Source organism: Gavia stellata, chromosome 6 (assembly GCF_030936135.1).
Source record: "Gavia stellata isolate bGavSte3 chromosome 6, bGavSte3.hap2, whole genome shotgun sequence".
Classification (NCBI taxonomy): domain Eukaryota; kingdom Metazoa; phylum Chordata; class Aves; order Gaviiformes; family Gaviidae; genus Gavia; species Gavia stellata.
Genome location: NC_082599.1, coordinates 11,532,412 through 11,557,029, shown reverse-complemented (window position 1 = coordinate 11,557,029; position 24,618 = coordinate 11,532,412). Strand labels below are relative to the sequence as shown.

Genomic DNA, 24,618 nt, shown 5'->3' with positions numbered 1-24,618 from the left:
TCCCCAGGTAAGCTAGCATCATGGCTTGACAAGTGGGAGTTGGCAAATGACCTTAAGAAGCTGTTTAGGAAAAAAAGAGTGAAATTGCTACCATATGCTATCTAGTGTCCAGCCAGTACAAGGTGGATAGACAGCAGCGCAGAAAGGCCAGAAGAAAAAACAATAAACAGTGAGAACACAAGTAGATGACACTTTAAATCTGAGCCCTGTAATTCATCATCACACTACAACCAAAATGCAAATCAGCAGCATAAGGTGATGACTAGCAGTTAAGGGACAGAACTGCAGCAAAGACTTACAAGACGTGTGAGTTGGGGACTGTTTCAGTAATAAAGAAGTAAATGAGTGACATCAACATGTAAGTTTAGTATTGCATGAAAGCTGGTGTGAGTGATCTTACAATCTTTCATGTCTTCCTGTGCCACTCTGGACTGAGATACTTCTAGTGAGTAGATGCAGTTAGTTCAAGCATAATGTAATTTGGAGCTCATTTACTTTAGAGCAGTCCATGCAATCAAAGCTCTGTGATGAAAGCTGTTTTTCAAATAAAATACATCAACTTTAAAGGTCTGTTAGGAATTGGCATATGCAAATGCATTAAGAAAAAAGGGGAAAAAGTGGAATGACTAGGAAGGAAAAGCATGCACCATGTGCGCTCTTGCTATGCTCTATTTGGACAGAACTTCAACATTTCAATCCAGCCTAAAAAGAAAAAAGGAAACCTTAAAATCTCTGCAGACAATTGCTCATAATCATCTTCTAGGACATTCTGAGCTTGTTCCTTTGTTTTGGCTTCTTGTCTTGTTTTAACTGCTTTGTGCCCTGCGTCATTGTTAACAACTGTGGAAGGAATATGTAAAATCCATCAACTTTGGAAAAATAGGACATTACAACCACTCCGGTCATTTTGCTCCAATGTAAATCACTACATAAGGTGCACGGCAATAAAGACTGAGCACCATTGTATTTCCATAGCCTGACCTTAATATTAAATCCTATGACTGGTGAGTCAGTTTCTGTCTGATATTTTGACATTTGCCTCTCACTAATCATTCTGCACAATTCCATTAAAAACAGTATATATTAAAGCAGGGAAATTACATCTCTTAAGATTAATTTCTATGTTTCCAACCCAAAATAACATTGTGACTGGGGAAAAGTTAAACTGACATTTCAGTTTGGGAGTCTTGGTTATCTAATTGCTGGCATATTTAGTTAGTGCATATCATTCCTCAATATATGAGGTGCCCCACACTATAGCTTCTATAAGATACTTAAAAAAGGAGGACACTGTGCCATCATTTCTCTGATGATCATAAGCCCAGCCAGCTATGTGCTCACCTCAAAAAGAGCAGTGTGATTTATAGAAATTTTAGGTTTGAGCAGTATTTACATGGTTTCTCAGCAAATTGATTGATTGTGTTCCCAGCTGAAGCCAATGGGACTGTTGTCATTGATCTCAAGGTGAACAGGGTTGGGCCAGAAACGCAAGATTAAGGCTAACAAGGCAATATTCAGTTTCTTTTGAGGGTTCAATGCTTCCAGTCTGAGCTTCCTCAATATCCACTGCAGCTACGCAAACCCAAGGACACTCAACACCTCTCTAGAATCAGAGCAAGAGATTTTGGAGTTAGATTCTCAGGCCTTAGTTAGCACCTGTTAAAGAATGATTCAGGAAATATGGGGCAAGATCTGGCTCACAGACACACATTTTTCCAGCAAAATGTAAGCATCTAGGGCCTACAAGCACTTTATTACATCTATTCAAAGCCATAGTTGGCAATACCCATCTTTTGTGTAATACCACAGCAATTAATGCACTTTCCCAGGAAGTGGAAAATGTGGGTTTCCAGGACCATGTAAGCCTGTGAGGTTTGAACATACAACTGCTAGCTGTCCAATCTACCAGGCTGTCTGCACAAAGACATCCTTGTTGTGTCCTCCTGAAGCCGGGCTATTATGCAGCCACAAATCTGGCTGTCTTTTTCTATCTGTTTCTAACAACTTTCAAACCAGTTAGCTCATCTCAACCAAAGAGAAAGTATCAAAGATGTAATTTTCCTCCACATTTCATGAAAATGGATGACCAAACAGAAGACGGTCTTGTCTGTCACCATCACCAAGTGACAAAGAACAGCACAATCTTGACGCTCCTCTGGTCCCAGCGTGCCTCTGGGTTGATAATCGTGGCACACTCCTGCTCATTCACGATGGCCTTGATTCAGGTTGAACTAGGGAAGACACGGAAATGAAGTCTTCAGCAACCCTGAGGCTACTCTGCCACGAGGGTTCATAGCTACTTTCTCCTACTTTAATGTTGCTTTTTGGTTTTGGGGTGGTTTTTTTAAGGAGTTAATTCTGCTCAACTAGGCCTTTGTTTTTCACAAAGCTTTCTGGATCCTGAATGGACAAAGGCATCTAATCTCTAGAGGAGGACAGAGCACACATCTGCTCCTAATATTTAATTTTGCAGACAGATGCCTGCTCACCCAAATGCCTGTCTTTCTTCACCCACTAACACTGGCAGCCTGTGTCACGATTGCCTTGCCTTTTCCTGCTTTTCAGACGTTTTCTGTTTAACTTGGGCACCTGAAGTGGGTGGTATCGATTTTGTCTATGGAACATTCCTGTGGATTACAGGGGCCTGTTTTGTCAACGTGTATTTCTTTTACCCTCCTGTTATGTGGGAAAATTCTTCATACAACCTTCAGTAATCCATTCTTCATTAGAGCGTCATTCAGATCATATTACACTGAACAATTAGTATTCACTTACTACCTTATGCTGTTGGAATTTTTCTCTTAATGGAGACAGCCATTTTAGAGTGTTTAAAACTTTGATTACACTAAAGATGAAGTTTCTCCTTTCATATCTCCTGAGTAGACTTGAGCTAAGCAATAGAAATCAAGCCCCATATTGATAACCACACTGAAATCTCATCTCTCTTCTTTCTAAAATTCTTGCTTTAAGTATATCCCATTAGGCTGATGGTTATTCAAAGTTTTTGACAGAATGATGTTCTGAATTTCTAAAGTATGCTGAGTGTCAAAAAAAAACCCCATGGTGTAAACAATAGTCTATCCTAAAGATACAAAAACTTAACAATCAAAACAACCTCAAGCTGCAACTTACTCTGACTGAAAATTCACTATATATTTACTTGGCTCTATTCCAAGATTTAAAATCATGCAAAATCAGCACTCAATCTTTTGACTATATTAATGCAATTTCTCCCCTTCTCCCATTACCAAGATGGTGGCCTGGATTTTTCATCTCTTTTTTAATCATCCTTTAGTACAAGACTTAATGTTTCATTTTCCCCTGTTTCTGGAGAAGAGCCTAGTACAGCGTTCCTGATACAAATACTCCCAGATTACCAAAAAATGAAGATCCAGATCCAGATTTTGTAAATTGGCCTAAAATCTGCTTTGTACCAAGAAAAGGTTCCACTGAACAAAAAGTCTTCAGAAAGCAAAGCCTGGTAGAGACCTTTTTTTTCCCCTCTAACAAACTTTATGGTTGTTTTGAAAAGCCCCAAATGGAAAAATTTATCCAAAAGGTAAATATTTGTATTTCTGCCAAAACCAGTCATATTTTGGATGGAAAATAGAAATTTTCCATGAAGGTGGGCTCTTTGTATAGAATACTACTTTTTCTGTGTAAAAGGACAAAAAATCCAGCAACCAATTTTCTGTAGAACAGTGATTTTGATGGAAAATTTTGGAGAGGGACTATTTACCACAAAGTAGCATAGGGGCTTGGAGACAACCTCTAGAAAATCCTGGTCTACTGTTTGTGCACAGAGCCAAAGTACAAAATCCTTTTCACTGGCTGATTAAGTTCTATCTTGAAAAGCAATTTCTTTCTTTGCCGTCACTGTTAAAATATTTGTCCAGAACAGCTAGCTGGGTATCAGTCTATGCATTTACTCTCACCTAGGTTAGTCCACCTGTTTTTCTGCCAAATTTCCTTTAGTCTACAGAGTTCTTTTCCTGGTGACATATTTCATCTCAGTTTATATTTTAGCAGGCTATTGAACCAAGTGTTCTCTAAAATCCTTAGGTCTTCATTTATTTGCTCTGCACCTGCTGAATTCATCTTTCTTGACTGCAGATTGCTAAATTTATATGCAACACTCCAGATAAGATCTGACCAGTCCTTTGCGTGTTACCTAGCCTCATTATTTTTCTAACTCTACAGCAAGTATCTCTCCCGTATGTCCTAAGATCACATTTATTTTTCACAACCATGTCACATTAATACTCATATTTGCCACACTCTGACTTGTTGTACACACAGGACTTCCTGCTATTGCCCTTTAGCTTATGGTGTAAACACTTGTTCGTTGTTCTTCAGCACAATACCTTCCACTTTGCTTTATTAAATATCCAACTTTTTTCCAGTACTTCATTTTCAGTTGATCCAGTTCTGTAAGACATCCAGATATTGCTTACTACTGACAACACCTTGAATCCTTAGCAAATTTTTTCAAAAATGAAAATCATTACTGAAAATAATAAAACAGGTCCCCAGTCTGATGTCTGAGGAAGTTCACTGTTATTACCTTTCATCCTCCTATTTATATATCAGCATTATTTGTCAGGTTCATTTAACTACATTTTGGCCAAATAAATTTTTCGTTAAGCTCCATCATCTCAATTTTAACTAGCAATTTCTACGGCACTGTATCAAATGCTTTACTGACAGCTATCTAGAATAAATCTAATGTCTTTTCTTTGTGTAGAAAATATGCCTTAGTAAAGAAAAGTATTGGATTAAGCTGGTACTGACTCCTCTTGATGCTTTTATTTTATTCTATTCTTCATTTGTCTTCCCTTTTGCACTCATCCTTCTCCACTTTTCTAAAGCCTTGATTGCCACTCCATCAGTTAATTTTTTCTGCAGTTTTTAAGTTTTGCTTCTAGAGTTTTGTGGCAAAGTCTATCCTTTACTTTAAAGGGTACAAAAAAAAATATCATCGTAATAACTAACCATTACAAAGCCCCTAAAACTAATGGGGACAATTTTCCTCTCATTGTATCAGAATAAAAAATACTTCAAATTTTCAGAATAAAAAGATCTGATTTCTTCATGTCCAGTAAAAGACTCAAAAATCACTGATCAAACCTGGAACTTTGTAATAAATCATAGCTAAAATGACATTAGCCAAGTATTTTCCATTATGCCAGATACCCAAATTATTTATTTTGTATTTAATTTATTAATTTAAAAGATCAGGTTCTACTTCATCTACACATATGAATGTAACAGAACACCTATTAATTTAATGTGTTCAATAAGTATCAATGAAAGGACCTGCCTATAATGGAAATATGAAAAACAGAATACCCCGGCCAAGAAGTTGGACAGGTTCATTATACTGAAGGGACTTCTCTCAATCTCTTGAAATTACAAAAGACCTGGGAGTCTTATAAATTTGAGGGAGAGAGGACAAAATTGCATACTTTACACTAAGTATTACAGACTACACTCTGTGTCTTCGGTGAACAATGTCCCTGTGGCATACATACCCTGATGGAAGACTTCACAGTTAACAGACATCTCCTTAAACAAGCCACTTAAAAGTCTGTCAGTCCTGAGCTTAACATACCAAAAAGAAAAGTCTCTTTGTTTCCATAGAATTTCTTTGTATTTCTAATCTGCAGAAACATATTTTTGACTACCCAAGTTACTTGCACATTACAGAAAGACCACTCTGAAGAGTTCTCCATATCACTGTGTTGTTGGTTAGGAATATGGGCTGTTTGGATGTATTTGGTATGCTGATGTTGGTAAACTGCATTTCGCAGGCCACTGCAAAAAAGCAATTTGTGGAGCAGTTTGAGCATCATCACTAGAAGATACAATCTCAGCTACAGCCTGAAGCTACTCTTCATACCTGGAGACAGCAGGGCACTGTTGCGGATGCTGAAATGGAAGAGAATGAAAAAGCTAAGATGACACTTAAGGACAGCCTTTCCTTAGAAAACTCTCCCTCTGCATGGTATTCCTTCTTTGTCTAAGAAACAAGCATAGGGTTCAAGGCATTATGTAGGCATAAGATGACCAGTAACGACAGCAAAAGTTCAAAATAACTAGGAGGGCTTTTTGAACACCTGCTGGAGCTGCAAATAAAATACATTGATGAGTTTCTTTAGTTTATTCAGAGAATCTGCATTTCACCTTCTACTCTTACTGCAGCTACTACAACATTTGGTGCAGGAGGGTCAATTGTTGGACAGTAGCAACACCGTGCTGCTTCTCAAAGGACGGTGGTGTAGCCATATGTCCCCTGGAGCCTGTCCAAGGTCCGAATTCCCATTGCCATGAGCAGGACACATGTCATTTGCCCCACTCAGGCCTGGCACCTTCTTTGTTGTGCTTTCATCTGATCATTGAAAGAGGCTCAGTAAGATCATCTACGTTAATAGTTACCAATGCTAAAATTTTGGGGAACTCTAATCTTCTCCAATATAAAATGTCCAAACAGCATGTATATTAAAGTCACAACTCCTTTTTCTTGTAAACCCACTCTAACATCTATTTCCATGGCTGATGAAATCTCCCCTTAAGTATTTGAACTACAGAAAACAAAAAAGCCTAATAAAATGCCGGATTACAGTAGAGAGTGCCTTTGGGAGATTTGAGAATATCTGATGAAGACCTAGTGTCTTTGCTAAGTGTGAAGACTTAGGAAGAGCATCCCTTGTGCAATGAAACTTAGTACAGCGTTCCACATAAAGTGAAAGCAAAAAATCTTTCTGCGATCTAGAAAGCAGGACTCAAAACATGTGAAATAGCTTGAGCAGCTCAAGAGATAGTCACCCTTGAAAGAGGCATGTTGTCCAAGATGGCTTGTACACATGCTTTGAGGGAAATCCTTCTAAGTTTTTCATGCAGTTCAGGTATTTCTAGCAACTGTGTGTTACACATTGTGTAAACAATAATTGTTAGATGATTGAACAAAAGAAAATCTCCTTTTAAACAATGAAAGCAATGGTTTTTAGTCTTTCTACAGATGACAAGAACACGATTTGTGGATAGAATACAAATTGTCAAAACATCTTGAACTCCACAAACAATTTAAATAAGGATTCAGTTTAAAGGGGATTAATGTCATTGCTTCAGTATGGAAAGCTGTCAGCTGCTTCTCTGTGTGCCTGAACAAAATCACATCAGCTACTTATTGCCTACACTGTGTATTAGAGGACTCTGAAGAGACAGATAGCCAGGCAGAAGATACTTGTTACTTATAACTCTACTGGCATGTACCTTTCCTTGGTAGGCAGACTTTTCCAACAGCTGGAATTGGAGCAAACCTTTTGGCCCCTGCACGTGCTGTGGCAGCAGAGAGCTTGCAGTACCTTGGCACTGCTTGCTGCTAGCTCCATTACCTGCCGCTGAACTTTCCATTTCCACTTTCACTGCCCTATCTGTAACACCCAGGCTCTGCTGATTCAAAATAGTATCTATATCAATCGAACTTCATTTACTTTTCTACCACCTCTATTGTGAAGAGAGGATGAATTTCTCTCCTTGTTTGGACTCCACCCTTTTCCTCCATGTCTGTGCAGTCCTTCTGTGCCTCATGGATACCTCCACAAAATCTCTGTTCTTTCCTTTGAATTTGACAGGCACTCCTGGAAATGGCATCAAATCTACACTGACTGTCTAAATTTATATGACTCCTTGGTTCCTTCATAACCCTATCTGTTCTTTGCTGCATAAGAGTATCAGTCTCATTCATATATGTCTCTATATATCAACAACTGTTTTAGTTCCATTCTTCTTTTTTTTCCCCTCTACAGCTGCTGTAACAGGTCACTGAACTGTGTTATGTTTAAGCAAAAAGAACTTGAACCACAAATTCTGGGCTTCATCCATCAATAATTTGTATTCTTTTCAGGCAAAAAAACCCACTTAGCTACATAGAAACAAAAATATTAGTATTTGATGCAACTCTCTCATCTGTTGTCCCTTTCATGTCGAAGAGTCATTGGGAATAGCAACAGAAGAAATGGTTGGGAAGTAACTGATTATTTTTCTTTTCACCTTAAAATGCTGATTCACTGAAAACAAAACTTCACAAAAATCTGCCTCTGGACAATCTTCTGATGGAACAGATGCAAGTTTCAAAACTTCTTTGTCAGATCTGAGACATGTGGACTGCCTACTACCTCTGGACAATCTTCTGATGGAACAGATGCAAGTTTCAAAACTTCTTTGTCAGATCTGGGACATGTGGACTGCCTACTACCCGAGATACTAGTTTCTGTCATTCCACAGAAGGAATAATGATGACAGTTCCCAAGACTGTTTCTACACAGAACATTAACACTAATTTGTTAATTGGTTTCCCAGGCTACTCAGCTTCAACAGCCTAATGAATCATGTGCTTGAAGAATCAAACGCTGGGTTTTGGTGTCTGGCAGCTCTTGTGTCCTCAGATGCTGGGGCAGTCCAGCTGGTGGACAGTCTGCCTGACAGCTCCTCTGCGAAGGGACTACTGTTGGGTTTACTGCTGAAGTACCTGAAGAGCCTTGACATGTATAAATTTCACGCATGAGAGTGACTGGATTTAAAGACTGCTTTCTTAGCAGGATGCCAGTCATTGTAAAGTGCAAGAAATAACTTCTAAAGAGAGAGAAGACAGAAGGGATTTTTCCAAAGCCTTGCAATAATGATAAGACATCAGATTCCTGTAAAATATAAGATTAGAGAAATGGTTTTGAGACTATTATTTTGGAAAGACCTATAGCTCTTAAGAAATTGTTAAAAGCACCCCCAGACTGCAGGTGTCAATAACCAGGAGCAAGAAGAGGAACCTTGGACACTTGTCTCAGGAATCGGGGGGCTGCACTATGCAATTCTCAATTTCCAAGAGGTTTGACGTGAAAGTCTGCCTGGGAATCTCAGAGCTAGCGGCATAACCAGGTTCTTCTCCAACCCAGCTGTTTTAGAAGTAGGTGCAATTTGGCATTTCAGTCTGCCTGTCACACACAGATCAAAGTCAGTCCAAAGGGGTACTATTTTCTGTTACAATGAAAACATTTTTGTTACTTGATCATATGACATCCTACAAGAAGTTTTTCTTTCTACATTAATGTTTCTCTCTGCTCTCAGCACGCAGGTTATAACACTGCACATTACGGTTTGTAGCATTTCTTTTTAATGATATCACAGAGGTTATAATCAGGTTTTTCTTCTCAATATATTAAAAGAATTTTTGCAAATGCATTAAAAACCATGAAAATTCTCTTCAGCTTTTTCCTAGAAGTGTCCTTGGTTTTGCTTATAGCTGGTTATTTTGGGTGGCATAAGGCTGTTTAGGAGAGTCTTAAGTTGCCCACTCAGTCCCTTTTAATATATCGTACTTAAATTACAGCACAGGGTAAAGACAGGGGAAAGACGACTCCAATTTATTCTCATTCTCAGCTAAAAGCCAGCATAGAAACTCTGCCTTTTCTATAACAAAAGGCATGGGCTAATATGAATGTCACTTAATTATATGTTTTATATGCCTTGTGAGGCAAAACCAAGATCCATGCCTGGTGTAAACTGCCAGGCAATAATATGGAGCTGCCTTAAACTGTTGGTCCTCTATTGAGACCTCGAAAAATACAGCTTGGGGGGGAAGAAAGATTTTGTAATACAGTTGCTGATCTGCCCAGTGATAAGACTGACCATGCCAGGGATCGCTTCACTTACTTACCCCACATCTGTGTGTGGGTTTGTGTGTGTGTCTGGCCTGGGGGGACTGTGCCCGATCATCTTAATGGTTTCACGGGCAAAAGGCCATCCCAGTGCTGGCACCGGTGCGCGGTCGGGATGGGCACCCAGGCCCCTCCGGACGTGTATGCATGAGAAGAGGGGGCTTCTCCGGCACCTCGAGGCAGGCAGAGCAGGGTAAATGCCGTCCAACTGGGCAGTAGCCCGGGATGTCCGGGGAGCACCTGCGGGTCGCCAGGCTGGGCGAGGGGCGTCCCGGCTGAGGGGAACGACTCGCTCCTCTTATGGGGGGAGCAACCGCGGCAGGGAGAGGGAGGAGGAGAAAAGGAAGCCGAGGAGAGGGGCTGAAGCGAAGCGGGAGGGAAGCGAGCCGGGGTCTAGAGGAGGAGCTGAGCGCAGAGAGGCGGCGGCGGGCAGGGACTCAGTCGGGCCGGCAGCTGACGGCCGTCGGAGCGGCGGGCAGGCGCGCGGGAGGCGGCCGGGGGCAGGTGCGGGAGCCGCCTACAGCCGCAGGGCGGCGGCCGCCCGCGGGGCGGGGGGCTCGGCTCGGCGCCCCGGCAGCGCGGCGGCGGCCCCCGGGCCCTATGGTGCCGCGGCGGGACCCGGCTCCTGCTCGCCGCCTTCGAAAGGGGCCCGCGGAGCGGCGCGGGCCAGCGGAGCCCGCCGGCCCCGGCTCTTGGCTGGCATGAGGAACCTGCCGATCCTCCTCCTCTCCCTCTGCTGGAGCCTGGGGCGGGTAAGTCACCCCGCGCTCACCCCCGGCCCCGGCCGCGCCGCCGGGAGAAGGGTAAAACTCGCCCCTCCGGACCGCGGAGGGGGTGACCCCTACGGCTCTTCCCGCCGCCCCCGTCCCTGAGGTGCCTGTGCGGCCCCCCCCAGGCTGGCGGTTCCCTCACAGCTTCCCCCTTTCCCCGGAGCGAGGGCGGGGGGCTCAGCGGTAGCCGTAGCATGTGGGGCGACTTCGGCCCCGCCGCACTCACTCACTTCGGGAGACAAGTGCCTCCGGCCACTCGCGCTTACCGGGTGTCCCCGGGCGGGGATCTCGCAGGGGAAGGGGCTCCTGCCCCCGCCGGGACCCCCAGCCCATCTCCCCTCCGGCGCTCCTGGGGGCAGGCTCCCTGTCCGCACAGGCAACAGCGGGGCAGGCCGGAGGCGCAGGCGGCGGGGGGCGCCGCCCCGCACCCCCGGGCGCTCCTCAGGGGCCGGGACGGCTCCGCCCCGGCGGGGCAGCGCGGGCCGGGCCCGGTCCCCGTCCCCGGCGGAGCGGCTCTGAGGGGGGCCGGCGCCGGGCCGTGCGTCGCCGAGTCACTCGTTCCCCGCTGTTTTCCCCGGCAGCCGGTGGCCACCGCTCGTTCGCGAAGAGTTTGCACAGAGCTCTGCCCTGGTACGGTCTAGAGGGTCGTTAGCAATCATAATATGGGGAAAAACCCCGCGTGATTAATTTCTCTTTAATGCGTGCAACTGGGTAACAATGTACAAGGCATTCAAATTTAGGGCACCTGCTTTTTATAACCTTATATTTTTTAAGAGTTTCTTCAGTTGTTTGTAAAAGTCTGTAACGTTGCTGGAAAGACGATTTACGAAAAATAAAAAAACCTGCCCTCTAAATCTTTCAACTCTTTGTTACCGTAAATTTAAAATAACAGATCATTTCCACCAAAAGTCAGGAACCCATGCTGAAGGTAAATGTAAGCTGCTTGTCAGAAGAAATGGTTTTCCAGACAAACTGCTGTTCTAGATGCCTTAAAAATCGTTACACCACTAAAAACGCAGAGACACTCCTCAGCTGGATTTCCAGCTAACTGTGTACCTTTACAATGCGCAACACAGCGCACACAGTTCTGTATTCAGTGATGACAAAGGATAACCTACCCTTGGTAAAGCAGAGGGAAAGATGGATGAGCACCAGCCCTGAAAGATGGTGAGTGCCCTCAAAATCCATTTTGGGGTCTTTGATGTGTTTCGGGACGTGGTCAGTGCCACATAGTCTTGAACTCTAACTCTCTTTAGCTTGCTGAAGTACATCTGAATGAAACTGGTGTATGTATTAGAACAAAGTATATTACAGTTTGGCATACATCCCAGGTTTGAAAAGTAATGTTGTGTTACCTTTGGGTACTAACAAATTTATGTTCTCAAAGTAAGCTTCACTATCAGATCACCAATACTGAGATACTTGCAGTTTTTTCATAAGTATAAGAGAGAGGAGTCACTTATTCGGCAGGTTTCTTAATTGCAGTAACTGCTTTGATTTACCCCTCATTTAGTTAACATTTCCATTTACTGCAACGTACCTTTCCAAGACCCAGTAATTATAATACTTTTTGATGAGTAGGAGATCTACTCTCAGTTACTGAATGTTTGCAATTGGAAAAAAAATACTCAAAATCTGTTATGTGAAAGGAAAATGCAATTAAAAACTTCATGTATACATGGGACTTTATTTTACATGGTCGCTATCTGGAAAGCAGATAATACATAACAAAACACAGATATTTTCAGTGTAATGCTGAACTTTCTATTAGAAGTGCTAGAAATCCTAATTTATGTTAAGGATCTGTACAAATTCACTTTAAAAAGAAAAATCTTCCCTGAAAACATACAATTTCAATAGTCAATATAGAGAAAAGATGGGGAAAAGGAAGTAAGGCTCTGATGTTGTAGATGGTGAAATGAGACATTTGTAGAAGAGTCAGGGTTTCGTGAGTTTTCCTAACAGCTCCTGCTGTTATGCTTATGGCTATTACGCTGTATTATTAAAAGCTGCGCAAGTGGCTTGACCACAAGGAGAGTGCAGAATAACCAGCTTCTCAGTCCTAACTCTGGGTCCTAGGTTCTGGGTCTATGATCACAGCTTGATTAATTAAGTATTGCCATTAAAAAAAAAAATTGTCTCACAAATCAGATACTACTACCAGATTCTGCTATTAAATGTCTCCTAGAAAAAGTAAGAGAGAGAAAAGGGGAGAGAGAAGCTTGGAGAGAGACCACCCTTTTCTTGGTACTACAAGCGTGAGGATGTCTGAAGAACAGCATAGTCACATTTTATTTCATTATGATGTTATTTAATTTGAGCTAATCTCACTGTCCCTTCAGCTCCAGTGGTGATTACTATTTGCCCATTTGTCGCCTACTACAGTCATTTCTCCCATGCAGTCTCTTACGGACTCTGCATGTTGTTAGGCTCTGTCTGCCTCTCTGAATCCGGCTGACTTCAGTACAACTTCCCGGTGTCTTGTTTCCCTCCCGAATACTGCTACATCCCTGTCTCATCCCATGGACATAAATAACCCTTTCTGAAAACCAAGGAACTGGGGGCAGGGCCGTAAACGAGTAAAGGCAATACTTCTTTCATTTTTAAAGGAGTGGGGTTTTCTTCCTGCGTAGCACTTGCTTGAATCAAATAGTCATGCTCTGGGGCCCTCAGGAGGTAAAATATACATGGTGGAAAAGGGAAGAGAAGCAAAATTTAGCATGTCAAAGAGAATGCAGTTTGATCGGTTTTCATGTTCTGTTCTTTCAGCTTCCTAACTTACTACAAAAGCAAAAAAAAGCAGAAGTGTTTACTTTCCCGCTTCAGTTTAACTCACAGTTTTTCTGGAGGAAAAAGTCTTATGAAACAATATTGGTGAATGCACTAGAAAGTTAAATATTTTCTCATAAATGACAATTGGCCTTGAAATGCTACAGGAAGGAGCCAGTGAATGCTCTAGTAGATTATTTTAACATTTTGTTTTGAAAAGCCAATGTGTGAGAAGCTAAAATGGGCAATGACTGTGTCTGTAAAACGCCTAGCACATACTTGGGCAAAACCAATGCCAGTTGAAGTTGTGGATTTCATTATTGGTAGTTGCATCCATCATAAAGCATTTTTAATCCGTGTTTCAAGAACCTCGACTGTTAATTTGACACAGGTGAAAGGTGTCCATCCAGAATGCGGATTTCAGCTGGAGATTCATAAGGAGGAAACAAGGTGCATGGAACTTCTAAAGAATGCAAAGCCAATGGACTACAAAGGTAAGAGAAGATAAGTTGTAATGTAGAGACAGCTGGAGTGTTCAAGATTTTCTCCCTTTACCTTCTTTACTGTTGCAGTTGCAGTTGCCGTATTTGTCTGTACTGTGCTTATAATTTTAGGTATTTTAGAATTTACACAGATTTTGTGTTAAAGGTACAGCTGCAGCAAGCATGTTGTGGGAGGTGTGCCAGGCGCTAGGCACGCACTGGGTGGGACACTAGATGGGAGCAAATGCATTCTCATGTTTTAAGCTGTTGCTGCTAGTAGTTTCTGACTGGCAGAGAAGCTGCAGGCTGGTCATGACAGGACCAGCAGAAAGAACAAGTCTGAGGAAAAGTTGAAAGCCTTGGATCCAAGCATCTCTCTCTAGCTATGGTTGAAAGTAAAGTACTAGTGGCAGGAATGATCTCTGGGTTTCCCAGGCAGAAGATGTTTCAGACAGAATGTCAGATTCACACCCAGAGTACTATAGAGTCGTGCAAAGGAAAAACTGGACAGTAGTGTTACATTCAAAAACCAAATTCTCTCTGTTACTTTATTGTTTTTATTTTCTCTCTACATGGGAAAATAAATATATAGATACAGATATAGCCAACTGTAATTTAATAGAAAAAAGAAGAGATGTAGTTTATTATTTTTTAATTTCAGATTTTACTAGATTTCCTTGCTAAATTTTCATGTGAGTAGAATGTAAGATTATGAAAAAATGACATTTTTCTTGTAAGTTGGAGCTGCTGATAAAGCCATTTGTTCAGCAAGCAAAATATGAAGGCAACAGATAAATCCAGACAGCCAAATGAAAAGCAAATCTGTAACATTAAAGTAGCTAGGGCAGAAATTGGTTAAAAGTTTTGGGTTTTTAGGAAAGTTGGAAGTGTGTGTTTATTAATTTTTTTTATGCCAAAGTTATTAATGTTTTGTGATTAGTTATCTTTTGTAAACCCCGTATGCCAGAACCTGTGAGCAGAAAGCAGTCTCTACGCACCTACTGGTGAAAAGGTAAAAGTGCTTCGTGGAGTGCTTCGTTTGCATATGTTACCTGACCAGCACTCCTCTGGTAACATGTAAAATATTGAAGGGAAGGGTGGGCTTTCAGTGAGACTTAGAAAAAGGGGAAAGACATTTTAGAGCTAAAGGCAACTGAACATTTTTCAGTTCAAAGTACAATTTTGATTTTACAAAGTAATGTCACATCTAAAACTAATCATTAGATTTCTGTTGTTAAATGATCTTGAAGTGGCTGGAAGTATTTAATTTCAAATTAGTTCTACAAAGCCGTAAGCCTCATCGGTGTCCTGCCGTTTGATGTGGTAGTACAGGTATGTATGATCTCAGAATAACTGGGCTCCTTGGAATACTACAGCTCTTGCAGTGCGGTTGTTTTCCTTTGGCTGAACTAGGTGATACATAGTATATTTGTTTTTTCATATTCAGTCCTTTTTGAATGTGCTGTGAAGATGATTATGATACCTCAGGGACCTGCCATCTGCAGTGCCCCTTGAGCATAAACATGAGTCCCAACTCATGATGCTTTCTCCACCTCTATTCTTGATTTGAATGTGTAACTCCCTCAGTGCATACTCTAATATCAATTTGTATACAATAAAATAATTAAAAGGATCATCAACAATTTGTATTTTACTATAATTTTTCCTTTTGATTAATCCAGATCAGTAATTAGAAAAATTATAATAACAGTGAATAATTTACATGGATATCTCTTCCAAGCAAAATCTTACTGGAATAATTGATCTACGTTTAGATTTTTTTATTTATATGAGTGGTGAAGAGAGACGGCTGTTACATAAATAATACTAGTGTGAAGCCAGATGGAGAAATAATTACTAGCACAGCTTAATGAATTAAATCTTGAATTAATAAATTCAGTATTAGCTATTACACAGTTTTGAAAATCAAGCTTTCTTCAAGATCTGCTTTTGTGGTCCAGATGCTGGGCTGCTCCAAGGATATGCTTATGATGCACACCAGTTTTATTTTGGGTTCCCTAGGGAAAGAAAGAAGTTTTCTGTCAATATATTCTTCACAGCCTCTTTTCACTGGAAGAGGGATGCCTCCTGAAGGCAAACTGCTGTGTAAGACGTTCATGTCTTGGAAGGAGACAGTATGTCTGATGGTGTTGATTGAGCCCTGCAGGTAGTGATAAAACAGCAGTGGAAGGATTTTTACATCTAATTGATTGCCTGGCTGAAACTAAAGGAATATTCCATTTTGTAGGAGACTGGACTAAAGCCCCTGTGGTAATAAACCCTTAAAAACTGTATTTAATGTTATAGGAGAATTTATCCTATGCATCATGTTATAGATACCTTTACCAAGAACCCGGTCAGAAGAGGCTATGTTAAATACATGCATTTGCATTTCCAAAAATAGCCATTCTCTATGTGTCCTTACTTTCATAATAAACTCTGTATTCGTACGAAGATGTAAGGAGTATTTTGAACAGAGACTTGCCGATTGTCACAGTGATACTCTGCTGATAAAGAAGAATTACTGATGAAAAATAGCAAGCTGGAACTTGTCCAAGTCCTAGCTCCACACCTAAAACTTGTAGTACACTTGAAACATAAATCATTACAATAAATTCACAAAACCTATTTCACTTTTTCCTGAATGGGAAAGATGGTTATAGAGCCCTTGTTGTACTTTTGTAACTTTAGTATGTGCTACCTGCCTCACAAAAGCTATAATGAAATCTAGTGGAAGGTACTGTCTAGAATTTGGAAATAAAGGTTCACTGAGATTTTCCGCCGGAGGCTTGGGCCTCTATGTGGGAATTTTTTCATTAACTTCTCAGGCACCTGAGAAGACTTCACACTTCCGTGTATCATGCTCCAGAATTTGGCTGGCATGCACAGGTACTGAATTTTTGAGGATTCAAATTTTACGGGACAGGCAGTTTCTCCTTTGGCCTAGGTAGCAATTATGTATGGAATACCTTATCTAATACTCCTCAACTCCCAGTTAGGGAGACATAAAGGAAAGGTTTAAAGGCGACTTACGGTTTTTTTTTTTTACATAATCAAATGATGTTATAGTCATCTTACCTGAGCTGCCTCATAACATGGGCTGAAGAATGTCACTGAGTAATTTTTGTAGTGCACCTAAAATCATTGACTATGAAGTCTATGAAGGGCTTGCTTACTTCATGGCTTAATAAAGCAATAGTGTGTTTTGCAATGGAACACTCTATAAATGCTGTGTAACTCTCCTCTGAACAATGCTAAGGATATATCAAAACCACAGGACCCAGTTTGTCTAAATTCTGCTCATTTGCCAATGTCAAACTGTTAGACATCTGGACCTCCTGCTTTGCACCCTTTGGGGGATTTTCAGGCATTAGCACATACTCTTCCATTAGTAGAGAGCATTACACTCCATTTAGGGAAGAAAGTCACTCTCCAAAGATCTGTGGCAGTGCCTTCATCTCTGTAGTGCTCTCCAGCAAATCTGGTTGTTTATTTTATGAAGATTGCATTAGCTTCCATCTGCATTTGTTTTCTTGTTTCCTCCTATAATTTGACACGTGAGGTATGGATGCACCTTAGCTGGAAGTCTAAGAAAGGGGCTTTTTTTGCACTGTCATTTTTGGAGGGCAAATTAATTCCATTCTAAATAGCTCGTAATCGCTACAGGTTTTGAAGTCCATATGGGAAAACACTAATTAATCTTTTACTTACTACCTGTGGCTTGTCTTCTTAAAAAAACAGAAAGTTTCCAATAAAAGTGATTGAAAATACATAAAAAATGCCCAACTGCAATTTTCTGTCTTTATTCAGTATTTAGAATTTTACCTTATAAAGTAATTGATTCATTTCCATTCACCTTTAAATGAAAAGTGGAATCTTGTGGTCAAAACTGTTAAAACTTGGTTAGTAGACTTTATAACAGGGTTCTACAACAAAAAGTTCTAAAAAGACATCATCATGAAAAAATGAAGTCTGAGGTTTGGTTTTTTTTTCATTTTGGACTGAGTGGCTGCACAGTTAAATGAGCCTTTTCAGCTCTTGCTTTCCAAAATGTTTTTTTGTGAGACCCATATGCCAGACAACATTTTTAATTTTAGATATGGCATCTTAACTTTGATGAAGGGATGTAGATGGAAAGAGAAATGGCTTTGGAAAGAATTTCATAAACCTCTTAAAGAGAGGCTTCATAATGCAGCTAGTAATGGGAAATTAAAACAGACAGGACTACCAGAATTATACTCTCACTTATTCATAAATTTAAAGCAAGAGGGACCAATGTCACTATGTAATCTAGTCTCCCCAATTACACTGGCAGTATAATTTCACTCAGTGATTCCAGCACTGAGCTCATGATCTTGTGGATGAAGCAGAGCACATCTTTCTGAAAACTCTTCAGAACGGTGGGATGAATATTCAAATGTTGTGACCCATGGCAAGTTGTCCAAAAGTTAGTTTATTCAACTAACCTCTGCTGTTAAGGTTATTTCTCCAGTAAGAAAGGTGCCTATTTTGCATTCCAAACCCACACCTACACACACACACACACACACACACCTCTCTCTCTGTATCGCGCAAAAGAAGGACTGACTGTGAGCATAACTAAGCCAACCTGATGATCACTCTCTCCTCTACATCAGTAAATAGGAGACTTACATGAAACCAGATGAGGCCTTTCTTTTGCTATGTGAAAAGGAATCTCCTCAAGGTTCCCCCTTTCTTAATCCTCTCAATCTCATTAAGGTCTTCTATCAGTTTTTGTTTGGTTTTGCAGCTATTTTTTCTGTAAAATGAGTCAGTAGTTCAGACTGCAGTGTTGCTTAGAGTTATCTGAGGTAGCATTAAAGGTAGGATTAAAGGAGATAGTGGGGTCATGTAACTTCCTTTCATGCAGCACCAGTAGCTCTTGGCAGGACAACTTCAGCTTTCTTGAATCTCTGCGCTGCTGCTTTTCTAGCTGTAGTACAGACATGCTGCTACTTTCTGGTTCATGCATTTTTTAATGCGGGGAGCTGAGGGGGCTGCTTTGAATGTTTGTCTGGTTTTGGCTTCCATTAATTGAAGTGTCATCGTTAATGACACCACATAAAACTGTCCATCCTTATGGTGTTGACAACATCTGGGCTTTTGTGGAAGTTACACTTAGTTATTTGGGGGCAGAAGAGAGGCAGAGCTGGCTAGTATCCTGGGGAGGCTGGGCGATAGGTGAGAAAGAACCTTGAATGAAAAGAGGTATGGGAAGTGTAGTGGCGTACTGAAAGACAAGCAACAGGAAATAAATGACCAAGAAAATGTCCTGATCAGCCTCATTCCAAATCTCACATAATAAGAGTGACAATAACAAACTTTTTTGGAAAGAAGAGAGGCAGCATGTGGCCACAGGTACAGTCTACAATTTTGAAGGTCTGAAATTTCTACCCCCCCAAAACATAAAAAGAAATTCAGTGGTAGACATTAATAAATGGCATTTGGAGCCCTGAAAAAGGAAAGTGCACAGCTGTAAGTGAATTTATTGTGTTTTTCAGAAGATTCTGAAAGAAATACTGCCCCGCATAGTTTTGCGCTTGAGTCCTGATAAAGACAGCTGTGGCCGTGGAAGTCTACTCTCCATGACATCCAAAGTTCAAATACCACAAGGAAGCAATCTTGAATACCAAAGCACTAAAAAAGTTCCAACTAATACAACAAATAGCATGTGGGTTAGACATAATCCAAACTAACAGAAATATATAGTCCCAATACTTTACACAGACTTTTAATATTTTGTGGTGGGGTTTGTATGAACAGGAGATTGATATTTAATGGTATTTTATGAAGAATGTACAGCATGTCTAAATTGGGACAACACAAAGATGAAGGTACCCCTTACAGTTAAGACTATACACCTATGACTATCTTTCCAATATAATAGAAAATGGTGTTCTTATGGTAGGATTAGAGTGCTGTCCAGTCATACAAAAATAATTGATTAATTGGAAAGCAGGTTTTACTTGATAGAAAATTTGGATGGAAATGTGTTTTCTTTTTCAGAAGGGTTTCTTCAATGTTTTTAGCTGGCAACTTCTATATTTTCTCACAGTACCCTAAAAATATGTAAATTACATTAAAAATAAGATTGGCTTATAGATTTTTGATTCTCTGATAGGAAACTTCTTCAGAAAGGAACTAAGGCGTTTCTTCTGAAACGTTTCATGTAGTGAAAAGCCAGTAATCCCCCAGAAGTCTCAGAAGCAGTATTTTTGCCATTCCTGGTAATAGGACTGTCTTTTAAAAACCTATAAAATGCAAACATTTTAGGTGAATATGGGATAAACTCTATTGGTTTTGTTATTTTGTTTAACTAGTGAAATCTAGGCGGACAGGCAGGGCCTGGCCAGGCAGAGCCCGTCCCACCCCCAGCCAAGGCAGCCGGAGGGCAGCCCCAGCCCGGGGTGTTGGGCACCTCCCTGGGGTAGGGACAGCTGAGGACATTAGCCTGCAGGTGGAGGGTCAGGATCCGGCCTGGTATAGGGAAGCAGGGTCAGACACAGCCCTGGGATGGCCGAGCAGGGCCACAGTGGTGGGTCAGGGCCCAGGCAGAGCCAGGCACAGGCACTGCTGTGACAAAGCTGCAGACAGGTGCACCCACAACATCGCTGAAAGCCCAGACCTGAGCTTAGATGGGGCCCTGGGCAGCGACGTGGGACTGATCAGGGCCATTAAGGCCTGTTAGTGCACTCAGGGCCCTGACAAAAGTGGACGGCAAATAACTTTAGCAAAGTAGCTTGGAGCAACAGTATTTTTACTGTTATATTCTTCCTATTACTGCTTTAAGCAGTTCTGCTGGGTGTTTGCTTTGCTTTCGGTTTGCTAGCTCGCTATTTCTCTAGCGCCTCCTTTTCCTTTCTTTCTTGATGTGTGAAAATGCAGAAAGAATTTCAGCCCGTATATGTTCATAAATTCTCATGCAGCCTACATTACATGCTGGGGCATTCAGACGTACGGTCTAGAAAACATTGCCCATAAGAGGTGAGATTGCTTCTGCTTTGTCAAGTTAAGTACAAAAATCAAAACGTTTCCCCGTTCAAAAGATAAACCCTGGACTAGCTGACAGCTTTCTGGCTGATTTTCAAAGCACTTTCTCTTTGTTTCATGTATCATGCATGCCTGGACGGTTTAAAAAATGCTAAACCTCTCTTTGAATTGGCAATTTTTAAAATCCAAATGCAAAGTGCCACCTAGTGGTTAATATATGGATGAAATGTATATATAAACAAAACAGTTCCAGTACAAACCCAGTGTTACACGTTTTTATAGATGAAGAAGCACATATAGGTAAGCAAACTTGTTGCTCGAAGACTGGATCTCAGATAGAAGGATGAGGAATGTAGTGGCAATACTTACGTAAGCTGAAAAAAGTGAGAAACGAGATGTAGTTTATAGTCTGTTACATTTCCTTTCATTATGAAGTATCTGCAAATGCATCACAAGCATTAAAGACCAAACATCCAAAGAAAGTAAGTGATCTCATTGAAACGAACTAAGAGTAGCATCTGCAACACCTTTGGAGGAACAGGAGGGAAAAGCAGCAGAGGAGTGACACTGTGACCACGCTTTTGAGCAAGTCATTGAACAAAGGTTTTCTGGGAAGACTGATTGTTTCCTTGGATATGCTGCAAATGACACACCAGAGAAATAAATGATGCAAATGAAGAGATTGAAAAGAGATTGTGACATATAGGGCGCAGGGGTGTTCTAGACACCACAGGAATAAGGATGAAGAACCTATTCTTTTTCCCTTTGCTAGCTTTATTAATAGGTAAAGAGGAAGGTAAGGAGTATAGTAGTAGAGATGTGCAGAAAAAGTTGAGCTAAGACAGATCAAGAGCTGGACTGGTTTTATATGTGTACATATCAGAGTGAAAAGACAAAAACATTCAAGGCTTGAGAATTTATTGAAGCAGGATGCAAAAAGAGACTAAACCCATTAATGAACATAAAAGGATAAAAATGTACATTAAAATACTTTTGAGTGCTTAAAATATTTTTTAAAATATGGTAAATAAAGAAAATTGCAGACATTATATGAAATACACATTGGAGCAATTAAAGTTTTGTTTAAAATGTGAGATATTTTCTATAGAATTATTGGTAGAATTGTTACTAGAACTAAAACTTAAAACCTTATTTAAAGCTACAAGTAAAAACGGTTTGTATCTTAATTGATTATTATCCTTTGGAGACAGTAGGAAACAGGCTTTTATATGTGGAAGATGGGTAAAACTCCCAGAGAGTAAGAGCATACATAACGATTTTATGAAATGCAGCAATGATGGATGACAGTCCAGAAATCCTAACACCAAATTAATTAATGGCTGGACAGAGAGGAGTAAAAAGTGAGTAGAAAGTCTATCAAGCTTGTTCAAGTTAGATAGTCTATGTGCAGAAAGAGACACATTTAACAGCATTTATCGCACCTTCATTTTCCAACAGTGTAGTTGTTTATAGCACTGTAGGCTGCTCTATAGTCACTGGGGAGAAAAAGGCAATTGTTGGGAGCAATTAATCTGGCCTATTTTCATGTGTTTTAGGATGAATTGAATCATGCTGTGTCACCCTCTGACAATATTGCGTATGTCGTTGTTGTAAAAGGATACTATGGTGGGTAAAGAGCAATATCTACTTGAAGACCTGTGAAACTCACCAAGGTCTCCAGTTGTGCCACATCTTGAATTTCCAAGATCAGTGGGAAATTAATTGCTAGTTTGAACTGTGCACAATTAAGCTCATGCTGTACAATAGAGATATGTTGCTGGGATGGAAGAAACAAGTTGATGAAAGTGTAGTAAGAATGGACTTGTTAAGTGTATCCCACCTCTGCATAAGGGTATGTTTTGCTAAGAGAAGAAAAAGATATATGACTGCAATATTGTTAAAAATCTGTAGTAATAGGAGGAAGGGGAAATGAGGAAAGGTGTGAGCTGAAAGCCCAGAGAAGTGCATATTGTTTAATAGTTGTACTTCTAGCAGCCCCTAGCAGCGCACCAGTAGCACCATCATTTCAGCATTCAGCCCTAGAGCAGTTTTCAGAAGCCCACTGTAGTCATTCAGTGACTATAAATGCCTCCAGGATATTTCAGCAGTTTTCTCAGGTTTCCTGTAAAATAATAAGTAAGCCTGTAAATATACATAAATTGAGGCTTAATGTTCTTCTTGGAATTCTGATGACAGCCACTCAGGTTTCACTCTCATGATTGTTGATGCATTTGAATATAGTCTAGATGTAGCAAATGCATCTTTTGTGTTATTTCATCTATTTGATTTAAGGAGTCTGAAAAAAGTATCATTCTGTCCTGTGCCGTAGATGCCTGTAAAGTACTGAAATAGTGAGGAAAAACTGAGGTAAAAAATACATTCCCCAGAAAACATTAGTGATGTTTTGAATGTCAAAAACTTGTATACTGATTTCCTTCCTGCAAGCTAGCTTCGAGATCTGATACAAAATGTGTTAATTAATTTGGGTGGGAATAGGACTTGGACCTCAGTTTTTCTGTATAATATTTCATGTAATTGAAGCTTGAATAAAAGTTTTGTGTTTTATTGTGGAATAGGTACTAATGGAGCTCTGAAGTCCACATTGTTCAGCTGCCTTTTTAGCACAGCCTTAGCCCGGTACATGTAGCAATGTAGCAAAAATTTATAAAGGCCTTTGAACTGTTTGCAGATTACTGTAGCAAATCCACCATCTTACAGAGAGTATATTGAACAAAAGGGAAAATTTTTGGAAGCCATCAGCTTTTAGGAGTGTGCATGAACACTTTCATGACTCATCTCAGTTCTCACTTGTTAGTGGAAATGGGGATGAACTAAAAAGGTCTGAAGTCGCACAAGATGCTAATTATTCTTGTGTACTCCAGGGCTTGTTTATGTTGGCTCAGGCAGTACATCCATCAAAGCCAAAAGAGTTTCATTTTGTCACTATAGTTCTGAGTTCTGGCAGATGAAGAAAATAGTTTCTTTGTCTTTCTGATTACTTGTGTGTCATGTTGTTGATGTTGCTTCTGGCTTAAAATCAGTTGGGAAGGAAGCATGACCTGGATTGGCTGAGGTAAATATTTGTTTACTTTGCATAAGCCCTGGTGTTGCATCATGATGAGTTGGACTTGATTTTGATCCAGTACTGCAACACAGAAAGCACCTAAGCATGTTTAAGTTCCATTGACTTCAAAGTGTATGAAGATGACTTGCTCAGCTGTAAACCTCTTAAATTATATACAGATGGCCAAGTCAACATCACCTCAGAGATACCATTACTAATGCTAAAAGAAAAGCCATAGTGCCGGCGGGAGTAGAAGGTTGTCACATAAAGCAGAGCATAGATAAAACTCATGAGTTAATTCTTAAAGAAACATGTGAACCAGCTGTAGGGGCAGATACACTAGAAAGGACAAACTCTGCATGATTATGAGGAAAAAAGGAATGATTACGGAGTTCAAATAGTATTACATTCTCAGTCCGTTGCTAAAAACACTCAGTCAAGAGAGAAGGACCAGAAACCTGAAAAAAGTGAGTTGTCAATGGAACAGGAACTTCTCAGCCAACTGTGGAATACAGATAAAAAGAATGCCACTCTCACAGTTCCTAATCCTAAGTAAATCTCCTTTACCCTAAGGTAGGGCTAGAAGAAGGAATCCGATACATTGATCTAGGAGTCAAAGTTGCTAAAGGAACCAAAGCCATTAGTCCTCTTCAGGTAACTGGAGAACCTGACAAGCTGAGGGTAGTCACACAGTATTAAGCAAATAAGGGTGGGATTGATAGAGTAAAGACAGGTACCTACAGTCTAGATTCTGCAACTAAATTAACAATTCAGGCTGTCTTGGGAAGAAATGAGCATTTTTTAGTATT

At 40.5% G+C, this 24,618-nt stretch overlaps 1 protein-coding gene across 1 annotated transcript in view; it reads left to right on the top strand.

Annotated features, from left to right (window-relative positions):
• The first annotated feature begins 10,414 nt into the window (after positions 1 to 10,414).
• Positions 10,415 to 24,618, top strand: part of VIPR2 (vasoactive intestinal peptide receptor 2) — a 57,807-nt gene continuing 43,603 nt past the window's right edge. Inside the window, exons 1-2 of the mRNA XM_059818788.1 lie at positions 10,415 to 10,465; positions 13,644 to 13,746. Of these exons, the coding sequence (XP_059674771.1) occupies positions 10,415 to 10,465; positions 13,644 to 13,746 (154 nt within the window). The remainder of the gene's footprint in view (positions 10,466 to 13,643; positions 13,747 to 24,618) is intronic.